This window comes from Xenopus tropicalis, chromosome 10 (assembly GCF_000004195.4).
Source record: "Xenopus tropicalis strain Nigerian chromosome 10, UCB_Xtro_10.0, whole genome shotgun sequence".
In the NCBI taxonomy this organism is placed as follows: Eukaryota; Metazoa; Chordata; class Amphibia; order Anura; family Pipidae; genus Xenopus; species Xenopus tropicalis.
Window position 1 is genome coordinate 26,156,547 of NC_030686.2, and position 24,184 is coordinate 26,180,730.

The 24,184-nt window shown below is 40.9% G+C and overlaps 1 protein-coding gene across 3 annotated transcripts; it reads left to right on the forward strand.

Annotated features, from left to right (window-relative positions):
- The first annotated feature begins 5,163 nt into the window (after positions 1 to 5,163).
- Positions 5,164 to 21,472, forward strand: dgke (diacylglycerol kinase epsilon). 3 transcript variants are annotated; one of them, XR_001923247.2, is made up of 12 exons: positions 5,165 to 5,823; positions 6,020 to 6,179; positions 8,711 to 8,830; positions 9,309 to 9,452; positions 13,218 to 13,375; positions 13,473 to 13,521; positions 13,671 to 13,784; positions 13,922 to 13,993; positions 14,331 to 14,458; positions 15,159 to 15,270; positions 16,248 to 16,581; positions 19,388 to 21,472. XR_001923247.2 is itself a non-coding variant. In XM_012952879.3 (11 exons), exons 1-11 carry the CDS (start codon positions 5,420 to 5,422, stop codon positions 16,449 to 16,451), a joined length of 1,659 nt encoding a protein of 552 aa, XP_012808333.1. In that variant the 5' UTR covers positions 5,164 to 5,419; the 3' UTR covers positions 16,452 to 17,088. The 3 variants fall into 3 exon arrangements, 2 of the variants coding, with proteins under 2 accessions (XP_012808333.1, XP_002937855.1); XM_012952879.3 differs by lacking the exon at positions 19,388 to 21,472 and having other exon boundaries at positions 5,164 to 5,823; positions 15,159 to 15,264; positions 16,248 to 17,088; XM_002937809.5 differs by lacking the exon at positions 19,388 to 21,472 and having other exon boundaries at positions 16,248 to 17,088.
- The last annotated feature ends 2,712 nt before the right edge of the window (positions 21,473 to 24,184 follow it).

Below are 24,184 nucleotides of genomic sequence, written 5' to 3' on the forward strand. Positions count from 1 at the left end.
TGGCTCCACCCACTTTCAAAAATACAAAAAAACTTAAATGCGTAGTCACCCAGTGTCTGACTATGCATGGGAACCCTGGCAACAAACCAATAAAAATCAATAGGCGAAATCTGATTGGTTGTTGGTGGCTCCGTCCACTTTTCAAAACTAAAACTGCAGTCCCCTAGTGACCAACTGTGAAAAGTTTGGTAACCCTGGTGTTAATACTGTAAAAATGGCACCAGGTTGAATTTCGCCATTGAAAGTCAATAGGTAAACTCTGATTGGCTGTTGGTGGCTCCGCCCACTTTTGATTACCTTGAACCACAGTTACCTGGTGCCTAACCATGCAAAGTTTAGGGACCCCGTTGTTATTACTGTGAGAATAACAGCAGGTTGGATTTCCACCAAGTCAACAGGTAAAATCTGATTGGCTGTTCACAGCTCCGCCCACTTTTGGGCATCCAACAATCATCATATTTTCATTCAGGCTGACCCCATGACAGTGTGATTCAAGTTTGGGGAGTGTAGCCTCAAAGCTGTAAGATTGGCATCAGTTTCAATTTTCCCATAAAAGTCAAAGGGTAAAATTTGATTGGCTGTTGTTGGCCCATCCCACTTTGCGGTTTTTAAAAAAAAACTTGAATGCATAGTCACCCAGTGACTGACTGATTGCAAAGTTTGGGAACCCTGGCATCAAACCAATAAAAATCAATAGGTGAAATTTGATTGGCTGTTAGTGGCTCCGCCCAAATTTCAAATCTAAAACTGCAGTCCCCTAGTGACCAAGTGTAAAAAGTTTGGGGACCCTGATGTTATTACTGTAAGATTGGCAGCAGTTTCAATTTCCCCATTAAAGTCAATGGGTAAAATTTGATTGGCTGTTGTTGGCCCCTCCCACTTTGGGGTCATCCAACACATGTCGCTGCTTCATTCGGGGTGACCCCATTATTATGTTATTCAAGTTTTGGGGATGTAGCTCCAAATCTGTAAGTGTGGCAGCAGTTTGAAAATCTTCCCTGTTAAGTCAATGGGAAAATTGGGGGGTTCAGAGCGGCGCCACAAAAAGACTGGGGGCCAGATGACTTAGAAAAGCACAAGCAACCTGCTCCGCTATAGGGCGAAGAAGTGTGGTGAGTTTGGGTGTTGTACCCCTAAAACTATAGGAGGAGTAGCGTTTAGAAAATGGGGGAAGAAGAAGCGGAAGAATAAGCCAAAGTGGAAGAACAGTATGTTGGGGTTTTCAACCCAACACAACAACAGAATTATTCCACTATGTATAGTCCATAAAGGTAAACACCCGAGGGACCAATGGAATTACAACCAACTCCACCACTACACAGGCCCGGATTTGTGGAGAGGCCCCAAGGGCCCGGGCCAAATTTGGGGGTGGCATGCCGCCCCGCCGCACCATGTGTGCTGCCCCAGCAGTTAATATTACTGTATATTATGTTTTATAGTTAATGGGTTATATGTATTTTCATTGTTACGCTGCCACCTAGTGACCAAGGTCGCATTACAACTTGTTTACTTCTGAGTCTGTATACCCTCCCATCCCCTTCCTTATGTGTGACGTCAGTTCCTCCCATCATGCCATTCATGTTCCTGCTTCCTATGTGTGAGGAGCTACTCCAGGGGTTGGGAAAGCATATTTCTTTTGACCTCCAGCATTTGTCCATCCACCCCCAACGTTTGTTAACCTACAACAAATAAACAACCTTTTGTGGATTCCAAGTGTCTGGTGAGTTCTGCTATCTGGGAAAGATTGCCCACAGTGACTGTGCCCAGCTCCATACAGGCCCAGGGAGAGGGGTCTCAGGGGAAACTCAGCCATTATCACAGCAATTGGAGTCAGAATACCATGTATGTATATATGTATGTATATCTTTATTTATAAAGTGCTACTTATGTACGCAGCGCTGTACAGTAGAATACATTTATACAAAACGGGGTTATTAAGATAATGGATAAATACAAAGTACAACAATAAATACAAGGTACAGTTGCAGTAAGAGTCAGAAACACAAGATGGAGGTCCCTGCCCCGTAGAGCTTACAATCTATATGGGAGGGGTAACTAACAGACACAAATGGGCAAATGTAAGTGCTGTAGGTCACAGTGGGTGACACTACAATATAAGTGCCAGTTTCCAGATCAGGTGCTGGGTGAGTGCTCCAAAAGGTAGTCTTTTAGTTTGGTTTTAAAAAGACTGAGGGAGGATTCTCTCCGGAGGAAATCAGGGAGGGCATTCCAAATGTAAGGGGCAGCAAGGCAGAAAGGTTTAAGGCGGGAAACAGCAGTAGCAGTGGGAGGAGCAACCAAACGGTTGCTCTGCGAGGAACGAAGGAGTCGCCCAGGAACGACACAAGGGAAGAGATGTAGGGAGGAGCAGAGGAATGGAGGGCTTTGAAGGTTAAGAGAAGGAGTATGCAAAATATTCTTTGCTTAATAGGAAGCCACGATAAGAACTTTAGCAGGGGAAGGGCCTGAACTCTACTGGATGAGAGGAGGAGAATTCTGGCAACAGTGTTTAATGTAGACTGTAGGGGGGAAAGATGGGAGTTAGGGAGGCCGGTTAGTAGCACCACAATCTTAAACTTTTTCACCCATACAGAGCAATGGGGACCTCTCCCCCACTGCTCCGTATGCGAATGTTTACACCCCGCGCATGTGTGTTGGGGAGAGGGGGGGTTTGCGCTTTAGTTTATGCACACTAGGTGAGGGAGGCGACCAGCAGGGGCGGCCTAGAGGCGCCCGGAACACGAATCTGGCGCTGGTGCCGATCGCGTGTTCGCGCATGCGCGAGGGGTGCCGATCCAGCGCTGCCACTACATAGAAGTTAAAAAATTAAAAGAAACCAACAAACAAGCTACATGTGACATAAAGAAACAGCATCAATCCAGCTGGAAGAAAGAATTAAATATAAAAATACCAGCAGAGCAGTGGGAAAAATATCTACAGCTCAATCCACAAATCATTTACGGCATCTAAAACGCAAGAATTCACATATAAATTAGTAACACAATGGTACTATACCCCAACCAAACTGAAACAAATGTTCCCCACAGCTCACAACCATTACTGGAGATGCCTCAACCAACAAGGCACTTATAGTCATTTATGATACCATTGCAATGCATTAAAAAATTACTGGAAAGAAGTAAGTACCATACCTGAAAAGGTCACTCAAGAAAAACTAGCTACTGACTTCCTACCCAAACTCATATTATATTATGATACACAAAGCTCAACCACACTCAAAAACCAACTGCTTTATTTATTATTTATGCTACAAGCAGCAATAGCTATCGCATCAAAAAAAGACACACCACTGTTATCTTTATTGTTGAAAGTGGAGTAAATTATTATGCAGAGGGGTTCCTAAACTTTTTCATATGACTGTATTACCATACAAGTTCTACAAATAAAACTTTCTATCAGCAACACCAGTTTTACCCCATCCTGCCCTGCACTTGCCCATTATTATCTACTCCCAGCAGTATTAATTAAATAACCAGACATATTTAAGAGGAACAAAAAGATACATTTACGGCAAAATCTGTCGGGGCCACAGCATTTATTAATAATCTTAATCAATAAACTCATTTAATTTAATTGAGGCTGGGCATTCTGGGCTTCTGCTCCCAAACACAGCTCAACCAAAGGGCAGGGATTGGGTAGCACCCATGTGAAACCAACCTTCTCCCTCTCCCTGTCCTTTCTTGTGAAAAATGGCTCTAGCCTGCCCTAAAGGTGGCCACACACGGTTGCATGAAAGATCATACAATCGGCCACTAACCGTTCAGGGCTGAAACGGCAGATAAGGAGGTAGAAACAATAGGATTTCTACCTCCTTCTGCCGATTCAGCCTTGACGGCAGATTTTGCTCAGGCGCCTTCTATGGCGCCGATCAAAATCTTTTAACTTGGCCGATTGGCGAGTAGAACAATATCAGCAGCCTCCTGCGATATCGGTTGACTCGGTGACTTGCCATACACGCACCGAATATCGTACGAAACGGGGTTTCGTACGATATTATTGGTGCGTGTATGGCCAGCTTAAGAGTGTGCCGATACCTTCTAGCTAGGTCTGCATGTTAAGCTCCCCTCTGGATGGAGTCAGAGTGATGGTGGGAGGAGCAAAGGCGAATTCAAAGCCGCAGTTTAACAGTAAAACAATAACTAGTGCGCTCCCTGTCTCATACCTTCAAACTTTTTAAAAATAGAAAGAGGGACAAAAATATCTGTTGTGCATATTGTGACAAAAATGTTCTGTACATGCACATTTTAAAAAGCCGTTGTTTTTTTTTTTACATGGTTGGAATGGCAACATTAAATGCACAAGGTGCATTAGCCTTTTAAGGCAGGCACAGTGCACCATTTTTTTGAAATATTCTGGCACCTGCCTTTGGTGACAGACACAGTGAGAGAATCTCCAGCATTTCATGAGAGACTCATGACCTTGTGTGGGGTAGGTTGGCTGTATTTAACTCATTTAGAGCATATCTCCAGCATAGCATAGAGCAGTCGTCGGCAAACCTCGGTTTGCAAGCCACAAGCGTCTCTTTAGCCCACTGAATTTGGCTCTTCTAGGTGCAGGCTTGCACGTACAGTGCAATTGCATTTATGCTGCCCGTAGCAAAAATCGGCAGGAGGGGGTGATCTTTGGGCTACGGGAGACGCGGCACAGGCGGCAGGGGGGATACGCAGTGCACGGGAGGCTCACTCGTTTCATGCACGTCAGCCAGTGTCTGCAGTCTCATGAGCAGCAGTAACTTCTGTAAGTTCCTTAAAATTTGGCTCTCAAAAGAAATTTCAATCGCTGTTTTGTTGATATTTGGCTCAGTTGACTAATAAGTTTGCCCACCCTTCTACTGTACTGTTTACAATTTTCAGCACAACTTAATTTCCTTTTAACTTTCCGTCATATGTCTTCCCTGTACACTCCAACCATCAATTTTCCAATCACCCCTCAGTGTTTATGCCTCCTCCCTCCACCTTCAAGGAAGTGAGTCTCCCTTCAAACACACTTTTTGGCACTCTCTCAGATGATCTCCTTTCTCCAGGCTCTGTTCCCTAGAATCCCCCCTGAGTTATCTCCAATCGGAGCATTTACAAGGAATGCTTAAAGACAAATCTTCACATGGTTAAAGGTGGAGGGAGGAGGCATAAACAATGAAGGGGGAGTGGCAGCACTAGACAAAGTACTGAGCATGAAGAGGGGGAGGAGGCGAGCAAAGGGAAGGGATGAGAACAGTGTCTGTCTACTGCTAAGCCCCTGCATATGAGAAAAACAAACATTGACGTAATTTCCCTGCGCCTACTGTCTCCTAGGCAACGCTTCCTGTTGGATGAGTAGCTCTGCAGCACTAGCTTGTACCGGGCCTGGCACAATGACTGGGCAATAAGTCGCATACAAGAGTAAGGGCTAGGGTGATGCAATGGAAGTTGCAGAGGAGAAGGGATGGAGTCTGGCAGCATGGACGGTGTGTGCGGTGCTGCTGCCAGTTCTGCTCACTCTTTGGTGCAGTGTTCGCAGGTCCCAGAGGAGGAATATCCCCCGGACAGGGAAGCACGGCTGGCAGGACACCGACCTCTTCGGGAAACCCACGTATTGCTCGGTGTGCGGGCAGCATATCCTGCATGGGGTGTACTGTCGCTCCTGTGGCCTGTGTGCGGATGAAGCCTGTGTCCGAAGAGCCAATAGGCGCTTTCCCTGCAAGGAAATCATACTGTGGGCTGAGGGCAGGGGCCACCACTGGGTGCGGGGAAATGTGCCTCTGTGCAGCCTTTGCTCCGTGTGCGGCCAGCAGTGCGGCTGTCAGCCCAAGCTCTGTGACTACAGGTATTATATGCACCATTGGTTTCACTTTAACTTGATGATGTCCAAACACTCCAGCTTTAGTTCAACTACACCTTAGGGTTGCTATGGTTGATGTACATTATGAGTATGACTTCTTGTATAATAATGCCCAATTAACTGATTTGTAACTAACTAATCTTTGCTAAATGTTATGTTCTGTCTTGTTGTTTTTCTCAAGGTGTATTTGGTGCCAACGGACTGTGCACGATGACTGCATGCAGAACAACTTGAAAATCGAAGACTGTGATTTTGGTGAATTTAAAAATCTTATAATTCCTCCAAGTTACCTTTCTGCTGTCACTCAGTTGAAGAAGGGCAAAACTACTGATTATGAAAAGGTAACAAGGTCTCCATCGCTTTTTGTGAACTAGATTGCCTAAATGCCTGCAGATTACAATCACATATAGGGGCACATGTGGTTGATGATATGCATTTCTTTGGCTACGTTTTGTACACATCTGGAGAAAAGCAGATCATCTTCCATTTGCTGCCTGGAGTTGCTCAAATGACAGGCACAGCATTGGCCTGTGTGCACCTATGCTTAGGGGCACAAAAATGCATACTTTAGCATATTCATACTGAAATCTGCTATGTATAGCTGCACACAGGTCAGAATTGGGGCTATCAATGATCCTACACAAAGATACCAATAGCCTTAGGCATTTACTGAGATAAATATGTAGAAATAGAAATGGTAGATGTTGTATGATTGAACAACACAATGCCAGTCACCAGAAGCTTGTGGTGAGATGGTACAAGATTTTGGTCTTCATTCTGGTGCAGTATATTGTGCAAATCAGATGAACTGCCTTTTTTAGTATTTTTGGAGTCAGTGCATAACAGCATTGCCCTATGTGCAACATAGACACATTTTATCTCTCTCTTATTCAGGCTAATAGGGTGACACATGTATACTGCTGCGCTGAGATTCAGGGATTTGGGTGGGCCATAACAGGACATTCAGACATGTTCTTAAACCACTTTGGTCTTGTTTTTGGGATAATTGCTGAGCTGAAAGATGAGTCTTCTCAGAATATTTAGTTTTGTAGCAGACTTAAGGAGGATGTCTACTTTCGGTCAAGTGCTCCTATCCCTAGCAACATTTTCTCAATTGGTTTCCATTTTGCAAAATAATCTGTTGTCAGGATAATTACCACTGATGCTTCAAATTCCCAGTCAGGAAATCTTCTCTCACTCCCCCTGAGGCAGGGGATCGCACGCAGGTATGGATAATTATTAAGGGTTTTTCTACTTTTCTGGTTTATTTAAAAATGGTTGACATGATTGACTGAATCATGCCATCCAATCATATTAAAACTACAAAAATTAAGTGCATGTGCAGTAGCGCTTCATACCTGCACTTCCTATTTGATTAGATGGGGAGAAACTTTTAGAATGCAAAACAACAGTGATGCATTCCTTTACTGGTAATTGCAGTCATATGAAAAAGTTTGGGAATCCGTCTGCATAATAATTTACTCCACTGTCTGTGCAATAATTTGGGTACTCTTGTAATTTTGATAATTTGAATGCATGTAACTGCTCAATACTGATTACTGGCAACACCAAATTGGTTGGATTGGCTTGTATAGACTTCATAGGCAGGTGTGTCCAATCATGAAAAAAGGTATTTAAGGTGGCCAATTGCAAGTTGTGCTTCTGTTTGACTCTCCTCTGAAGAGTAACAGCATGGGATCCTCAAAGCAACTCTCAAAAGATCTGAAAACAAAGATTGTTCAGTATCATGGTTTAGGGGAAGGCTACAAAAAGCTATCTCAGAGTTTTAGTGCAATTTGCTTGTTGTATGCAAAAGCTCATTTGGATAAGCCACAGTCATTTTGGAACAAAGTGCTTTGGACTGATGAGACAAAAATTGAGTTATTTTGTCATAACAAATAGCACTTTGCATGGTGCTAGAAGAACTCCACATTCTAAAAAAACACTTGCTACCTACTGTCAAATTTGGTGGAGGTTCCATCATGCTGTGGGGCTGTGCGGCTAGTTCAGGGACTGGGGCCCTTGTTAAAGATGAGGGTCGGATGAATTCAACCCAGTATCAACAAATTCTTCAGGATAATGTTCAAGCATCAGTCACAAAGTTGAAGTTATGCAGGGGTTGGATATTTCAACAAGACAATGACCCTAAACACAGTTGAAAATCTACAAAGGCATTTATGGAGAGGGAGAAGTACAATATTCTGGAATGGCCATCACAGTCCCCCGACTTGAATATCATCGAAAATCTATGGGATGATTTAAAGCAGGCTGTCCATGTATTGATGTAATATCTCTGTTGGGGTGCCCAAATTTATGCACCTGTCATAAATGCATATTGCATATTTTTTGTTAATCCAATAAACTTTATGTCGTTGCTGAAATACTACTGTTTCCATAGGGCATGTTATATATTAAAAGGAAGTTGCTACTTTGAGAGCTCAGCCAATAATAAACAAAACCCCAAAGAATTAAGAGGGGTTCCCAAACTTTTTTATATGACTGTATCTTGAAAGCTGGTTATTTTATAAGATTAAAGCTAATTGAAAAAATCTTTCTAGGCACGGGGGCTGTTCATTTTCTGAAACTTGTACGTCCCCTTTAAAATGGTTCTTTTGCAGCATTTCCCTGTTTTTTTGTGTTATCCATTCTTTCTTATATTTTACCAAAATGCCCAGACCCTACTGATAAAAATAACAGCCCACCAGCATCATATTGCCACAACAATTTGCACATTGGACTGAAATCCAATACAAATTGGTCTGCTGTCTTGAGTGTGTGTTCATGTATAGCCAGCTTAGACATTTTATTTCTAATTATTATCTGACTGGAGTTCCAAAAACAATATTTTCATTTTAGTTTCTGCTTTTAACAGTTAGCATCTTCCATGGGGAAGCAGTGGACTCCCTTAATAGTCTTGGCTAATACTCGTAGTGGGAATAACATGGGTGAAGCCCTACTGAGTGAATTTAAAGGTCTCCTGAATCCCATCCAGGTAAGTGTATCTTTCTCCTGTATACAGTTGTTAGATGTTCTATTATTACTTCTGGTTCCTAAGTTGTTAGTAGTGTTGCTTTGCAAACAATATTTATGTTTGTCACTTGTTTTGCCTGACGGGCAACTTTGCCATAGGTAGGAAAGCAACAGCACCACCAATTTTATTTTGTACTCCAAGTAAGTCATTCATGTTTGAAATTGGGTAACTTCAGAACAAAATGTTTCCCAGATTTGGTGGGCTTTTAATTTTATTCAGACAAAAGAGCTCAGCAACGTAATTATCCTGAATGATCATCATTTATGTATATAGTGCCTACAAGCTACACAGCTCTTTATGAGGGAATAGCAAGTCCTGTGGAACCCCTTTAGTACAATGAAGTGAGATGTTGCAACATTCATAATTATGTTAGTACTAGTCATGGTGCATATGAATACTTTTATTTAGCAGAATAATCCCTTTTTTTTTTTTTTTGCAGGTGTTTGACCTGAGCAAAGTCTCCCCATTTAAAGCTCTTCAGCTGTGTACATTATTGCCAGACAAATCGGCCAAGGTGCTTGTTTGCGGAGGGGATGGCACTGTTGGTTGGGTTCTAGATGCTGTGGATGAGATGAAGATTAAGGTGAGATCCTGACCCAGTGCTAATAAAGATTTTTTTAGTTACTGCTTTTGAGCACTTGCTGTGGTGCTTCATAAATGATCCTGTTGCAAGTTATATATACTGCTGCTGTACGCTAACTCTTATATATCCCTTTTAAGCTGTCTAGAGGGGCTAGATAGGAGGGGGAGTATCCCCTTTAGAAACCAAAAGGAAGAAGACAGAGAGGAAAAAAGGTAAAGGGGGGAGCTTGGGGGGGGGTGTCAAGGTTATTAGCATTACATTAAAGCAGTTTAGTCGCTGACTAAAGGTTCCATTCTAGTGTCTGAATGGAACTCTAGCCATGCTCCCCAGACGGCCTCGAACTTATCAGGGCATCCACGTGCTAGGTATACAAGTCCGTTTGGGTAAAGAGTAATTTATAAGCTTTTTCTAAAAGTTCAGCGCAGGTGGCCCTGTAGCCTTCCAATGTAGCAATGTCGCTTTCTTGGCATAGTAAAATAATTGTAAATAACACAGTTTTGCTGGGGATCTCATTATCAAAGTGTCTGTGATGCCCAAGAGGCATAGGCTAGGTGATAGTAACTTGGGAAGTGCAAGGGCCGATTCAGCATAGTTGAGTACTTTTCACCAGAACCCCTGTATTATTGGGCATTCCCAGCAGAAATGGAAAAAACCACCCACAGCATTAAGACACTTGGGACACTGGTCAGAAGCCCCAGGGTATATCCTAGCTAATCTTTGTGGAGTGAGATATACTCTGTTTAGGAATTTGATCTGTACATATCTGTCTCTGCTTGAGATAGTTAATTGGGGTACTAGGGCTAGAGCTTCTTTCCACATTTCTTCCTCCAGTTCTGGAATATCTTCACACCATTGCTGTCTGATTTTGCTTAACTGGGTTGTATTAAATTGCATTAATATAATGTACATGTATGTTAAAACCTTTGATAGCTCTAGGGAACCTGCAATGGTGGCTTCTAGAATAAGCACTTTGTTGTCTAGCCATGGGACTAGCCACCAGTGTATGTACACCAGTTGGCTGGCAAGGAAGTATCTCTGGAAGTTTGGTAAGGTCAATCCGCCACCTGATAGAGGGCCTTGCAGTGTGTGCAAGGCCATTCTGGGTCGCTCACTTGACCATATAAAACCCCTTGTAACTGTATCTAGAGCCTTAAAAGGTTCTACGGGGGGTGCCATGGGCGCATTATGAAACGGATACAGAAATTTTGGCAAAAAGACCATTTTCAGAAGATTAACTTTCCCAGGGACTGATAGGGGAAGATTCTGCCAGACTGAGGTTCTTTCCCATAGCCGAGTGAGATCTGGTGAAATGTTTAATTGTTCATACCTTTTTATATCTTTATCGATCCTTATTCCTAAGTATCTAAAATCAGAAACAACACTTAATTGTGCAATAGTGCAGGGTCCAGAATATTTTCCAAATTCTGTTAATAGTTGGATTAGACCTTGGAGAAAGTTTTTAGAGTCTGGTAGGTATAAAAGCATGTCTTCAGCATCTCTTGGATGAAGCCCCACAATTTCTCTGTTCTCACGAATTTGGGTCGCTAAGGGTTCAATGGCTAGGGCAAAGAGCATTGGGGATAGTGGGCAGCCCTGTCTGGTTCCTCGCTTAAGATGTATGACTTGCGAAAGCATGCCAGCCAGTAGGACCTTGGCTTGAGGTTGTGTGTAGAGGGCCTTAAACTGTTTCTGTAACGGAGCCACACACACAAACATATGCAGTCAGGGAGCTTACCCCATTTATTATGACCACCTTGATCAACGCTTCGGGGGGGATACACCCTCCCTTCGTCAGTGTGTTTGTAGAGTGTTTGTAGAGGGCCTTGACCCATCCCAAAACCGTAACAGTTAAGGAATACCCACAAGTAGGGCCAGTGTACGATGTCAAAAGCTTTTTGGTTTGCCTGCTTTAGGGATCAGAGTAATGTGCACCTCATAACAGTCTGGAAGTCTGGAGTCTGGAAGGTGTGTGTGTCCGATATCACGCTATTGTATATAGAACATAGTTTAGGTGCAATAAATTCTGTGTTGTTTAAACCATTCATGCGTGAGCCCATCAGGACCAGGGAATTTTCCTCCTGGCAGACTATTTACCCCATCCTTAATCTCCTCTAATGAGATATCTTTGTCTAACGCTAAGGCACCGAGTTCAGTGAGAGTTTGGATCTGTATTGTATTCAGGAAAGCCCCCAGATCCGAAGGTATTTGGTTCAGTTGAAAATCTTAGTGTTTGGTAATAGCGGCCAAAACGATTGACCATCTCGGTCTTAGAGGTGGTCATAGAACCGTTCTCTAGATGTAATTCCTTAAGGGTCCAATAGGGTGTTTCACCCCTAGCTAGCATGGCCAATATTTTACTGTTTTTATCTCCTTTATCATACCAGTGGGTAACCCTGTACAACTCAATTTGAGTATTCTTTTCTGTATACAATTGGTTAACATCCATCTGGCATTAATTAAGCCTATGTGAATTTTGAGCAGTGGGGTCATCCACCAGCGCGTTCTCTGCTTCTGCCAACTTATTTTGTGCATTCACTTGGGATTCATTACATGTTTGTCTGGCTTGTTTAATTAATGATATGTACATACCCCTGGTATAAGCTTTCCCCGCATCCCATACAATGTTAGCATGGGTTGTGCCAGTATTTGTGTCCCAGTATTAGGATAATAAGAGGGGAAACTGTTTTGCTATACGTTTATGCTGTACGCACTTGGGGGGCAATCTCAATCTTGGAGTTCGGGCTTCTTGACCCCAGTTAAAGGCAGCGAAAGGTGGGGCATGGTCTGAACATCTACTGAACTTCAGACCCTGTAGCAGGTCTGTGGTTATCAAAATCAAATCTATGCGTGAGAGGGCTGTGGAAGCTTACCCATCTTTAGAATTAAAATCTTCTGCAGCTAGTGTAAGCTTGGCTTATGGCTTTTTTTCCTCCTCTATAGCCTCGGCCTAACAAATGTAATTAACTAAGTAGGGTGAGATGCAGCTTCAGCAGTAAATTCCAAGAAAGGTAATTGTACTGAATGGTAAAGGTGAACTGGAGAAGCCGTTAAAGCTTTCCTTGAACTGAAGAGGATTATCCTCATGTTTTGAGTGGTGTAGTTTGTCTTAGACTATTTATGTACTTGATTCCCTGGACAGAAACCTAACAAAGAATGCCCTTCACTGTTTTCTGGATGTTTCATATCTATAATACTGCATATGTCTGAATCGGCAATCGCTGTAGTCAGTTAATCATGTCCCGAGAAAAAGGAACATAATACAGACTTTTAGAAAACTATGCTGGTTATAAAATAAGGTGATGCGGGTATGGTATCCCTTGTCTGAGAAGCCATTACCCAGAAAGCTCAAACTTACAGGAAGTCCACCTTCCATAGAGTCCATTTTTAAGTAAATAAATTTTAAAAGTAGTTTTCTCTGTAATAATAAAACAGTACCTTGTACTTGATGGTAACTAAGCTGCATGATACTATACCTGTACTAGCATAATTATATTTTTTTTATTTTTATAGGGAAAGCTAAACCCTAAAAGCAAATTTGGCTAGAAATGCCATGTTTTATATACTGAGCTTAATGCACTAGTTTAAAGGATCTGCATTCAACAATGATCAGCACAGTGTGCTCTGGGCAGCTGTTAAGAAGATAGCTTAGGGGTCATCAAAAATTATCAAGCAGATGTCAAAGAAGCTGATGCTACAGGGCTACTTATTAAATTCCTCAGAGAACCAATTTAATGTAATGCCTATTTTTCTGTTTACTTTATAAAGGGTCTGGAAGGTTGTGTTCCACAAGTAGCAGTTTTACCTCTCGGGACAGGCAATGACCTGGCTAATACATTGGGTTGGGGAGCGGGGTACGCTGGAGATGTGCCTGTAGAACAAATACTTCGGAACATAATGGATGCTGATGGTATTAAGCTTGACAGGTGAGTCTGTATATGAAAAACTGCTACAGAACTCCTTACAAATGCTGTGTTGATTCCTGTAAAACAAAATATTTTATTGGTGATGATGTTTTTGCAGGTGGAAAGTTCAAGTAACAAACAAGGGTTACAGTTTGAGAAAACCAAAGGTATTACAAATTATGCTCTTTTACCAGTGTAAATGGTAATTCCTGGCAGTAGCCCCACCCATTGGCTGAAATCTATAATGTTTCAAAAATCAAACACACATGAAGTAATTGTATGTTTTGTTTTATACAGTATATGTTATCCTTTGCAGGTGTTATCGATGAACAACTACTTTTCAGTAGGGCCTGATGCATTAATGGCTTTAAATTTTCATACCCATCGTGAGAAAACTCCTTCCCTGTTCTCCAGTAGACTTGTTAATAAGGTAGGTTTATCAGAAGTTTGTTCTTTCTGATATATCTGAGAAAAAAGTTTGCTGGCATTCTAGATAAAAATATATCTATGACAGCTATGATGCATTTATTATTTTTGTTTATCCAAAACTTCCTTTTCTGTTTTTAGGCAGTTTACCTTTTTTATGGGACAAAGGATTGCTTGGTTCAGGAATGCAAAGATCTCAACAAGAAAGTAGAGGTAAAATAAAAGACTGTAAAATGCTTACCAAGAGGTATCCTATAACCCCATAGTCAGCACAAGCTATGATATCCTGGTGGCCAAGCTATCTGCAATAATAAAAGTGTAGGGTCAGGCATTTAATCCTACAATCATGCAGATGGGTCTATGGATAAATAAAACCTTTGGTTTGGTTCATTACATTACTTTGTGAAATATCTACTTACAGGAAAGGCTTACACTATCATCTCCCCTGTAGCCCCCTGTAGTCTTCCTGTTACGGAGAGCCCCATTACAAACTGGCTTCTTCGTCTGCCCCAGGGTGATCATGTTGTGGTTTTATACTTTGTAATTGCAGCTGGAGTTAGATGGAGAGAGAATAGACTTACCAAATTTGGAAGGAATTGTAGTGCTGAACATTGGTTATTGGGGAGGAGGCTGCCGACTTTGGGAAGGAATGGGAGATGAACCATATCCCTTATCAAGGTTTGTGTGTTAATCTGCTGACTTGTTCTTTTAAAATATAATCTCAATACTTTATTTGACATTTGAATATATCAATTTTGTTTAAAGTGTTAACTATAAAAAAACTTTATAAATCCTTGCAATTATTTCCCATTGCAGCCTGACACATAGTGCTATTTGTAGTGTTTTGTCACGGCTCCAAAACACCAAAAAATACTGTGCACAGACAATGCCAAGTATTTTCTGTGGGAGGGTATTTCCTGGCATTTTGTAGCCACATAAAAATGCAGACTACAAATATCACAGTGTATTATTGCCCTTAGAGATATCCCAGAAAATCTCACTGTACCAAGTGTTCACATAATAACAGATCACAGATAATTCACACCTAAAAACATCAGCAGCTAGTCTTTAAAAGTGACTGGCATTGTATTATGACAAACAAGGTCACCAGGCAGAATGTAAAATCAGACCTGGCCTTGCAGATCTACTATCCTTACTGTATATGATGCAGAAGTGATCTTGGGTTTCCCCAATACTTTGCTCCTTACATCACAGCTGGCATGCAACATGCTATGGCATCAGCAGCTTATTTAGTGCACAAATAAAAGGCATCTGTAGCATGATAAAGGTACCAGTAGTGAGCTGGATTATTTTACAGTTTGTTTTTGTTGTGCTAGTTTTATAAATGTGTTTTGTGTGTTAATTATGTTTTTTTCAGACACGATGATGGGCTGCTGGAAGTTGTTGGAGTTTATGGATCCTTCCACTGTGCACAGATTCAAGTGAAGTTGGCAAATCCTGTGAGACTTGGCCAAGCACACACTGTACGGGTATGCATATTTGTTGTTCATAGCCTTTAATTTTAGTAGTATGCCAGATATCTTGATGTATTTCTAAACTGTCTAGATAGTAACATAGTAGTTAGGTTGAAAAAAGACACATGTCCATTAAGTAGATTGAGGTTGAAGTGCTGAATTGGAGCTTTTTACCAGGTACAGACTGTTCAAAATAGGCCCTGGCACTTCAGGTATACAGAGGCCCAAACAGCCCCCCACCAGCCCAATAAATAGTGACTGTCTATGGCAGTGATCCCCAACCAATGGCTCATGAGCAACATGTTGCTCACTACCCTCTCTGATGTTGCTCCCAGTGGACTAAAAGCAGGTGCCCATTTTTAAATTTCTAGCTTAGAAACAAGTTTTAGAAGCATAGAGGCCAAGCAGAGCCTCCTGCAGGCTAGCAGTCCACATGAGGTTACCAAATAACCAATCACAGGCCTTATTTGGCATCCTCAAGGAAATGCTTTTATGCTTGTGCGGCTCACCAGCACTTTTTACATCTGAGTGTGGCTCATGATTAAAAAAGGTTGGGGATCCCAGGTCTATGGCATCTTTCAGCCTCTCTGGCATTTGACAGAAATCACAGATTGCCATTCCAGGCCTGCTTTTTATGGTTCTGACCTGAAAAAATTAGCTTTTTATGCTTATTTGGATAACATAATCTAAACTAAAAATCTCCCCTACATAGATGTTTTATATAACTAACTATTTAATAATTATTTAATATTAACCACCAAATTGATAATAACACCTTTCTTAGTGACCAAATATATAAACCTCTTTATCTCTCTCTATCCATCGTATTTATCTCCCTCTTTCAGTTAGAAAATGATGTGAAAGGTGGGGTTACAATTGGGTAAATGAGTTATACCTATAATAAATCTGCCCAACAGTATCTCTCAAGTACTATGCTCTTCCTGACCAGCTCTGAGTTGCTGCTTATGACCAACTGTGTTTGTTTTTAACAGCTACTCTTGAAAAGTTCAAAAATGCCAATGCAGGTGGATGGAGAGCCCTGGGCCCAAGGTCCATGCACGGTCACCATTACTCACAAGACACATGCACTAATGTTGTACCATTCAGGAGAACAGACAGATGATGATGATGATGCTTCCAGTGGATCGGACCATGAGAAGCAGGGGGATAATGAGCAGAGTGATGAGGATATTTAGCCTTCTAACCAGCAGTTCTCCCTATCGATTTCCACTGCTATATCAGGATGACTACAGTTATCTGTCAGTTTTAAACCTTTTCCTGTATTTGTGTAAGGTTGAAGCACAAGTTTCTCTGCAGTGCTGGACTGTAAGTGTCCTTTTCCAATATCAAGCCATTTAACTAGTTTGTTTCCTTTACTTCAGCAGAAGTCTACTTGTATTTATTAAGGCATACCATTCAGCCTCCAATAGCACTTTACTAATTCCGAGATATATTTTAAAGTATTCTGAATTCAAAAGGACCTTGCTTGCAGCATATCAGCAAAACTAAGGGCATTTAAGTGAGCGCTTTGAATTCTGAGCATTTAGGGGTGCATTTATTAACACTGGAGAAAAACATCACCAGTTATTGCCCATAGCAACCAATCAGATTTTTTGCTCTTGTTTTGTAACTTGTAGGTGACCGTTCAAATCTAATTGCTAATTGGTTGCAATTGGCAACATCATCAGTGATAATTGTATTCAGTGTTATTAAACACATGCCTTAGTGTAATTGATTCTAGCCACTTGTTTTAAGGGCCTTGGTCCTATTGGCTTTTACTGAATAACAGTGATTACACAATGCTGGAACTCTGCTCACATTAGTGATTCACAGTGATCTTACAAAAAAGAAAGTTAATTTTGTTTTAAATGTTTTCTATTGTGTAAGTAAATAGCGATTGAAGGTAAGTCACACAGCTTAGATGGTATCCCATTTGTGCCAAAGCTACTTGCAGGCAATAAAAGCACAACCATTGCACTGCTATCTTCTTAGGCATTCCATAAATTCACAGTGTATATTTTCAAGTCCCCATTTTGCATGTACAGGTATTTTCCTTTAAAGGAGAAAGATACGTAACTTTAAAAAAGTCTATATATTTAGCCCATTGTTCCAAACTAAACTAACAGGTTTGTTTCTGAATAATGCATGTGTTAGTGCTCAGTGGGTTGTGGATGCAACAAATGGAAATTAACAGACTTCAGATAAGTGTTAGCTTTAGCTGGCCATACACGTGGCGATCTAACGATGTTTCGTGCGACCATTGTTCGCACGAAACATCGTCAGATCCGCCACACACAGTCAGGGCTGAAACAGCAGATAAGGAGGTAGAAACAATAGGATTTCTACCTCCTTCTGCCGATTCAGCCCTGACGGCAGATTTTGGTCAGGCACCTATGGCACCCGATCAAAATTTTCTAACCTGGCCGATCGGCGAGTCGTCCGATATCAGCAGCTTCCTGCGATATCGGTCGACTCGCCGACATGCCATACACGCACCGAATATCGTACGAAACGAGGTTTCGTACGATAGTATCGGTGCGTGTATGGCCAACTTTAGACAAGCCTACCCAATTGATATCTGGCCAAAAATCAGGCAGATAACAATCGTGCAGGTTTAAAAGTAACAGTGGGACAAGGAGCACTTTGGCTCGTTGATGTGGCCTTTGTCCTGACAGCATGTATTCCGTTAATGTGTATCCGATCAGGGCCAAACAATCAGATCAATCTGGTATTGGCCACCTCATATCGGGGAAAGTTCTGCTCATTTGGTGACCTTGCTAAACGAGCAGCTTAAGCCTTGCTTATTCAAGACTTTCCTTCTCCTTTAAACTGCCTTGTATGGGGAAACATATTCATTTTTGCATTTGTATTGGAGTGGAAGATACCATAATGCCCCAGCTGAGCTATTCTCCATAGAGTCTAGAACTGGTCAGAACTGTATTGTGCAATTCTATAAATGACGAATGCTTTGGTCAAAGCAATGAATATGGCCCAGTCTGACCATGTATACTTACAGAGAAGCTATGTGTGCACTTTATAAGCTATGCTATGTCTTCTGTTTACAGAAAAATAATGCAAAACAATAATGGGGCAAAATATCCCTTTTTATTGGGTCATTTTACCTTTTATTTTACATTATTTATTGTTTACCACAAAAAATATTAAATTCTGAGTAATGGCATGTATGATAAAACTGCTTAAGATGGCTAGTTATTTTTGTATGTGATGTATATACTAAGCTATGTTACTGACTAGAGTATCATTTTATGAACAGACTAAGCTAAGTGTTGTCTCCTTGGAGGCAGTGCTAATGGGTTCTGACTCGGCTCAGCACACAAGCCAAACATTCCTAAGCTTTGATACCTATGTAGAAAGTGGCTTTTTGGTGAGTTTATACTTGTGAACATATACCATTGGCTCATTTTGCCTGACTCACCAGAAAGATTAAGCAATGAATTTTTAGATTTATTTTTTTAACTTACATTTATTTTAAGATTTGCACTGGAATTTAACACAACGGATTTTTCCCATTATATTATGCAGTAGTAATATGTGGGAAAAACCCGCACTTGCCCCCACCTGTGAAACCTTAACCCATACCCAACCCTAACCCTCAAAATGTTGCCATTGTAGGACCCGCACCCAATCATACATTACTTCTGTATGCACTTCCTTTTCCAAGACAAGGGAATCCTTGGTAGCAGAGGAGGAGTATACTTCCCTAGTCTGACCTACACCCAGCCCAAACCCTCAGTGGTCACCAGTTCTGCAGGCTTCAGGTCAACCCACACAGCACTATTAGCATTATGTAGCCATATGGTGATCTTATTTTATGAAGAAAAGAAAATACTGTTTTAAGCAAGGAAAACTTAAAAATCTATGTAAGGGTGAAGACACATGGAGCTGCTAGTAGCAGCTACTTGTGGCTACTAAAATAGACAATGCTGGTCATTTAATGATAACAGTCTCTACATGTGTTTTAGCAAAGGCAATTCTCAGTATTGTCTAAAGCAGGGTATTTTCTGGTGTTAAGTAGCCATGAAAAAATAGATGCTACTAGTAGCTCCGTGTGTCTTCACCCTAAGCTGTATAATAGTCTTTTTATATAGATAGACTTACATGACTCTTTTAGGTCTCCATACACCAGCGACTTTGTTCAGAACTTGCATATTGAGCAATGGCAGAGGGGAGAAAAGTCATCACAGCCTCCATCTTTTTATTGATACTTCGACTTCTGTTGTCCTTTAGCTCCCAAGAATTTTCATCATGCAATGCGTGAGTTTTATCCTTTACTTTAAAGGTTCACCTTGCTGTATTGACACTTAATTTTAAATGTGCATATAACTGTAGGAGATGTTTTCTTTGTCCACACTGGAAAATGATCATACATATTTACTGATCCTTTAAAAAAATCACATAATATATTGTCTCAGTTTTACGTGTATTTACGTTTTAGAAAATTGTGTTTTGTCCAGTGTTTTGCGTTCATTCATACATAAGTGAAAAATGTAGTATTTTTACCAGTGCAGGAATAAATGTCACATATACCCACCCGCAAAGATGTATGTAAAATTGCTCACAGTGCTCTTCTGTTGCAATTTACATTCTTTTTCTTAATTTTCATGATATTAGTAGTTTCACACTTCAGCCCTATTATAGATGCCTATAAACTATTACAGATGCATAAAGGGTCTTCTGATGCTTTTCTGCTAGAGAATTATGCAGAGAAGTAAACTGACATAGATAGTCAGCCTGTCAGCGCACATAAGGGGCAGATTGTGGCATGAAAAAGCATTCTCCCATGTTTCCACCCTAAAATCTGATTTAAGTGTGCACTGACAGGCTGTTTCTCTGACTGTCAGCACATATCCAAGATAGTGCACACATAAACGGACACAAAATAATAGTACCAGTACAATTGTATGGTTACAGTCAGTAATGAGTTAATTTACTATTGCCTTAGTTTCGGAGTGCATGTAACACTGAGGGGTTGAAACATATCTGTTGTCTATTTATCACATCCTTGTTCAGTTTTTTGGAGGGGCCTCAAATCGCTGCAGTTTTTGGCTTATAGTACTTTTATCAATTTTCAAGTTTGTGAATTTTTTTAAATTGTATAAACTCGCATATCAATCGCTTGACTATTTATTAATAAGGAAAACTCGTTAGGGCTGTGACACACGGGGAGATTCATTGCGCTACTTTCAAGCCAGTGGGATGGCATTGTGGGGAGATTAGTTGCCCACGACAACGGTGATTTGTTGCGGCACAACTAATCTCCGGTGTACCCCTGCCTTTACAGACTTGAATACCACAAATTTTTAGCGTTTCCAGACTCGAAGAATTTGAGTTCACTTTGCCTAGGACAACTCCCTTTGACTTCTATAGAAACTCGCAAGCTTTTAGATGGCAAATTTTTTACATTGGAGTTTTTTTGTTTTTTTTAATAAATACCAGACATTTGAGTTTTTGAAATATAATTAGAATTTGAGTTTTTTAGCGCAAAAAATGAATCTTCCCCCTAAATGTCATATGCCAGCCTGGCGGATGGGCAGCAAAATACCTCTCCATTGTCCTGAATGGTAATAGCCTGAATGCTGCAGCTGTAGGTCCAGCAATTTTCCACTTAGAAGGACAGGAGTAAATGGTAGTAGCCTGAGTGTACCAGCAGGGTCCAGGCCAATACTATTCAGGGCAATGGATGAGCAATTTCAAGTGTTCTCTCACCCTCCTGCCATGCTGGAAATCGCACAAGAGATAAAAGCCTTACAAAAGAGTAAATATGTCTGGGATTTATTTGTCAGGTCATATAATATTTGTAAATGGATACAACTTTGTGTAATGTTTTAATTCCAGTCTTATCCCTTTATAGCGAAGGTTTATTTATCTAATAAATAAGATACACAGTCGGATGAATGCTTACTCTCACTGAGGAACACAGCAGGCCCTGCAAATGGCCACACATTTATTTTGTACTTAATAAAGGGGTCTATGAAATTACTTACAAGTTTTATTGTGCAGCTATCAGGCTTAGATTTATTAGCCTAACAACAAGGTAGCAGTTTGGAAGATGAATATTGAAGCTGAAGCCTTGCAGTTATTATGGTTTTGGTTGCCTGGGTCAGTGACTCTGACAATCGGATAGCAATATCAATTGCATGCCAGAAATAAGGAGAATAGGAAATCCAATAATTAGAAAAAACAAAATAGGTATATACTAAGGGGCTGATTTACTAACCCACGAATCCGACCCGAATTGGAAAAGTTCCGACTTGAAAACGAATATTTTGCGACTTTTTCGTATGTTTTGCGATTTTTTCGGATTCTGTACGAATTTTTCGGATCCAATACGATTTTTGCGTAAAAACGCGAGTTTTTCGTATCCATTACGAAAGTTGCGTAAAAAGTTGCGCATTTTGCGTAGCGTTAAAACTTACGCAAAAAGTTGCGCATTTTTCGTAGCGTTAAAACTTAACGCTACGAAAAATGCGCAACTTTTTGCGTAAGTTTTAACGCTACGCAAATTGCGCAACTTTTTACGCAACTTTCGTAATGGATAGGAAAACTCGCGTTTTTACGCAAAAATCGTATTGGATCCGAAAAATTCGTAAAGAATCCGAAAAAATCGCAAAACATACGAAAAAATCGCAAAGTACCGTTCATTACGAAAAAAACGCAATCGGACTCCATTCGACCCGTTCGTGGGTAAGTAAATCAGCCCCTAAATGTTTGTTCGTCCCATTTAACAGAATTTCTAAGAGGAACCTGTTACCTTTTCAGGAAGAGCAATCTGAGCAATGTGACTTAAAGACATACAGGTGGGTATATGCCCCCTCTAAAGACTTGAAAATGAAAATCACTGGGGGATGCCTGACCATACACAGTATCCTCACAGCATAAAACATAATTAGTGCATTTTATCTTTAGAAAACTGTCTTTTCTGCTGGCTAAAGTAACCTTTGTGTGTCCCCTGCACCATGTTTTTGTTGGTTACACCTGTTTCATTATTGCACTGCTGATGAAAATGTGAAATAAAGTATCTCTTTCATACAAAGATCCCTGTGTCTGATTGGCAGCCTATGTTTTGGTACATTGCTCCAAAAGGGGTGTAAAAGTCCAAGCAGAAGGTAGGAAAACTTGCATGATGGGATGTCCTTTGGCTGAAACCTACCCGCAAGTATCAGCTGACACAGTTGCCTCTTAAGGCTTCAGTCCAATGGAGATAACCATATTGCCACCATTCTTCAAGCCAGTAACCTTCTTATTTGTGCCAAGAACAAAAAGCAGTGCTGCTGGGGTTGGCCAGCTGCATTTAATGTATATACTGTATGTGCCCATGCGGGATACCACATGCCATGACAAATAGAAAGTGGGTACAAATAGCCAAACCCCAAAAACTCCATAGCAATCTTGTAGCCAGTAAACAATAAGTCATTACCAGTGTTATAATGAGGCTAAACAGTATATTTGGTTTAGAACCCCAACTGTAATATGGTACCACAACTTTCCAGTGTATGAAATAACAAATAAGGGGAGTGATATGGATTCACTTCTTGTTGTTGACAGGGAATTGCCCATGTTTGGCACATGTGCAGAATTATTGCTTGGAAAGTAAAATGCCCACGGTTATGGAAAACAATACAGTTCCTTACTGATTTTGTTCCTGTTCTTTAATTGAAGTGATTGTTCATTTATTTCATGCAACTGGAGTCGGGGTCAAACTGAGGACCATGATACTAAGCATCTAGCGCTAGCTTGCTTTATCATAGCTCAAGGGAGATCACTTTGGTATCCTAAAGTTATAATCAAACTCAGGGTCTATAACATAGTGGTATTTACCCCCAAACCAAAATTGTGTCACTCCATCTGCTTTCATTATTCTCTCTATAAATTAGATCAAACTATTTTTGCAAAGTGCTGGGGAGGGGATCAAACTCAGAACCCAAAATCTGTAAGGCAGCAGACCATCATGCATCTCCTGTCCCTCACCATCTTCCCTTTCTATCCAGCAGAAGGGTGACATGGGCTCTATATATATTCTGACAATATGTCAGCACAGGATACAAGTCAGTTAGGGAGTGCTACACTGGCTCATTGTAGTGAGAACCTACTGCGCTGCAAGCGAGGCAATGGGAGTGCACTGTAGTGCTGTACATGACAGAGGAGCAGGGGGAACAGTAGTGGTCAGGTGGAGCTTTGTGGTATAAGAGAGAATGTGCAGCTGTGAGGGAAGTGTTTATTGTTTACTTAAACAGGGCTGCTCCTTCCTGAATTGAGCTCATCATCTAACGGTGTACTGAACATGCGCCAGTCACTAAAGAGAAAGTTTCCCTTCCACCATCTCCCCTCAGCTCTGCCAATGGATGTGGCAGCAAGTTTATTTTTCTAATCAGCCAATGTCAAATTACAATTTGAACTTGTTTTGAAGATTGTTCTATTTGTACAAATGCAAAGGCCGCTAGACCTTAGTCAATTCGTTTATTCTGTAGGAACCAGAATATCCCGTTCATTGTCAAAGACCATGGTTAACATTCAGTATGGGGAAAGAAAGTGAGAAAATAGAATTGTACCTACCACAAGTGCCTTCTACAAGTGAAAATTTGCAATGCATCAAGTTTATTCTCTCACTAAAAAAAGAAAAATTGCCAGCGCTCAGTTTGCCTGGCAAAAAAAATAAAAAATTTGATGGTCATAAACTTGCTTTGTGCCAGCCTATTTGAAATATGCTTTTAAGTAACCAGAAATAAGGGCTCACATTTCTACCAGCCTATCACCACCATCAAAATGTTAGATCGAATTTAGGATATTGTTTTGTTGTGACCTTTAAAACTTGCTGGCAAAATGTCCTTAATTCCCCTATTCTGTAAATCTGGTCTGCAAAAATGTTATGTACTTTGTCACGTGAGTCAGGGTACAATATATGCAATAA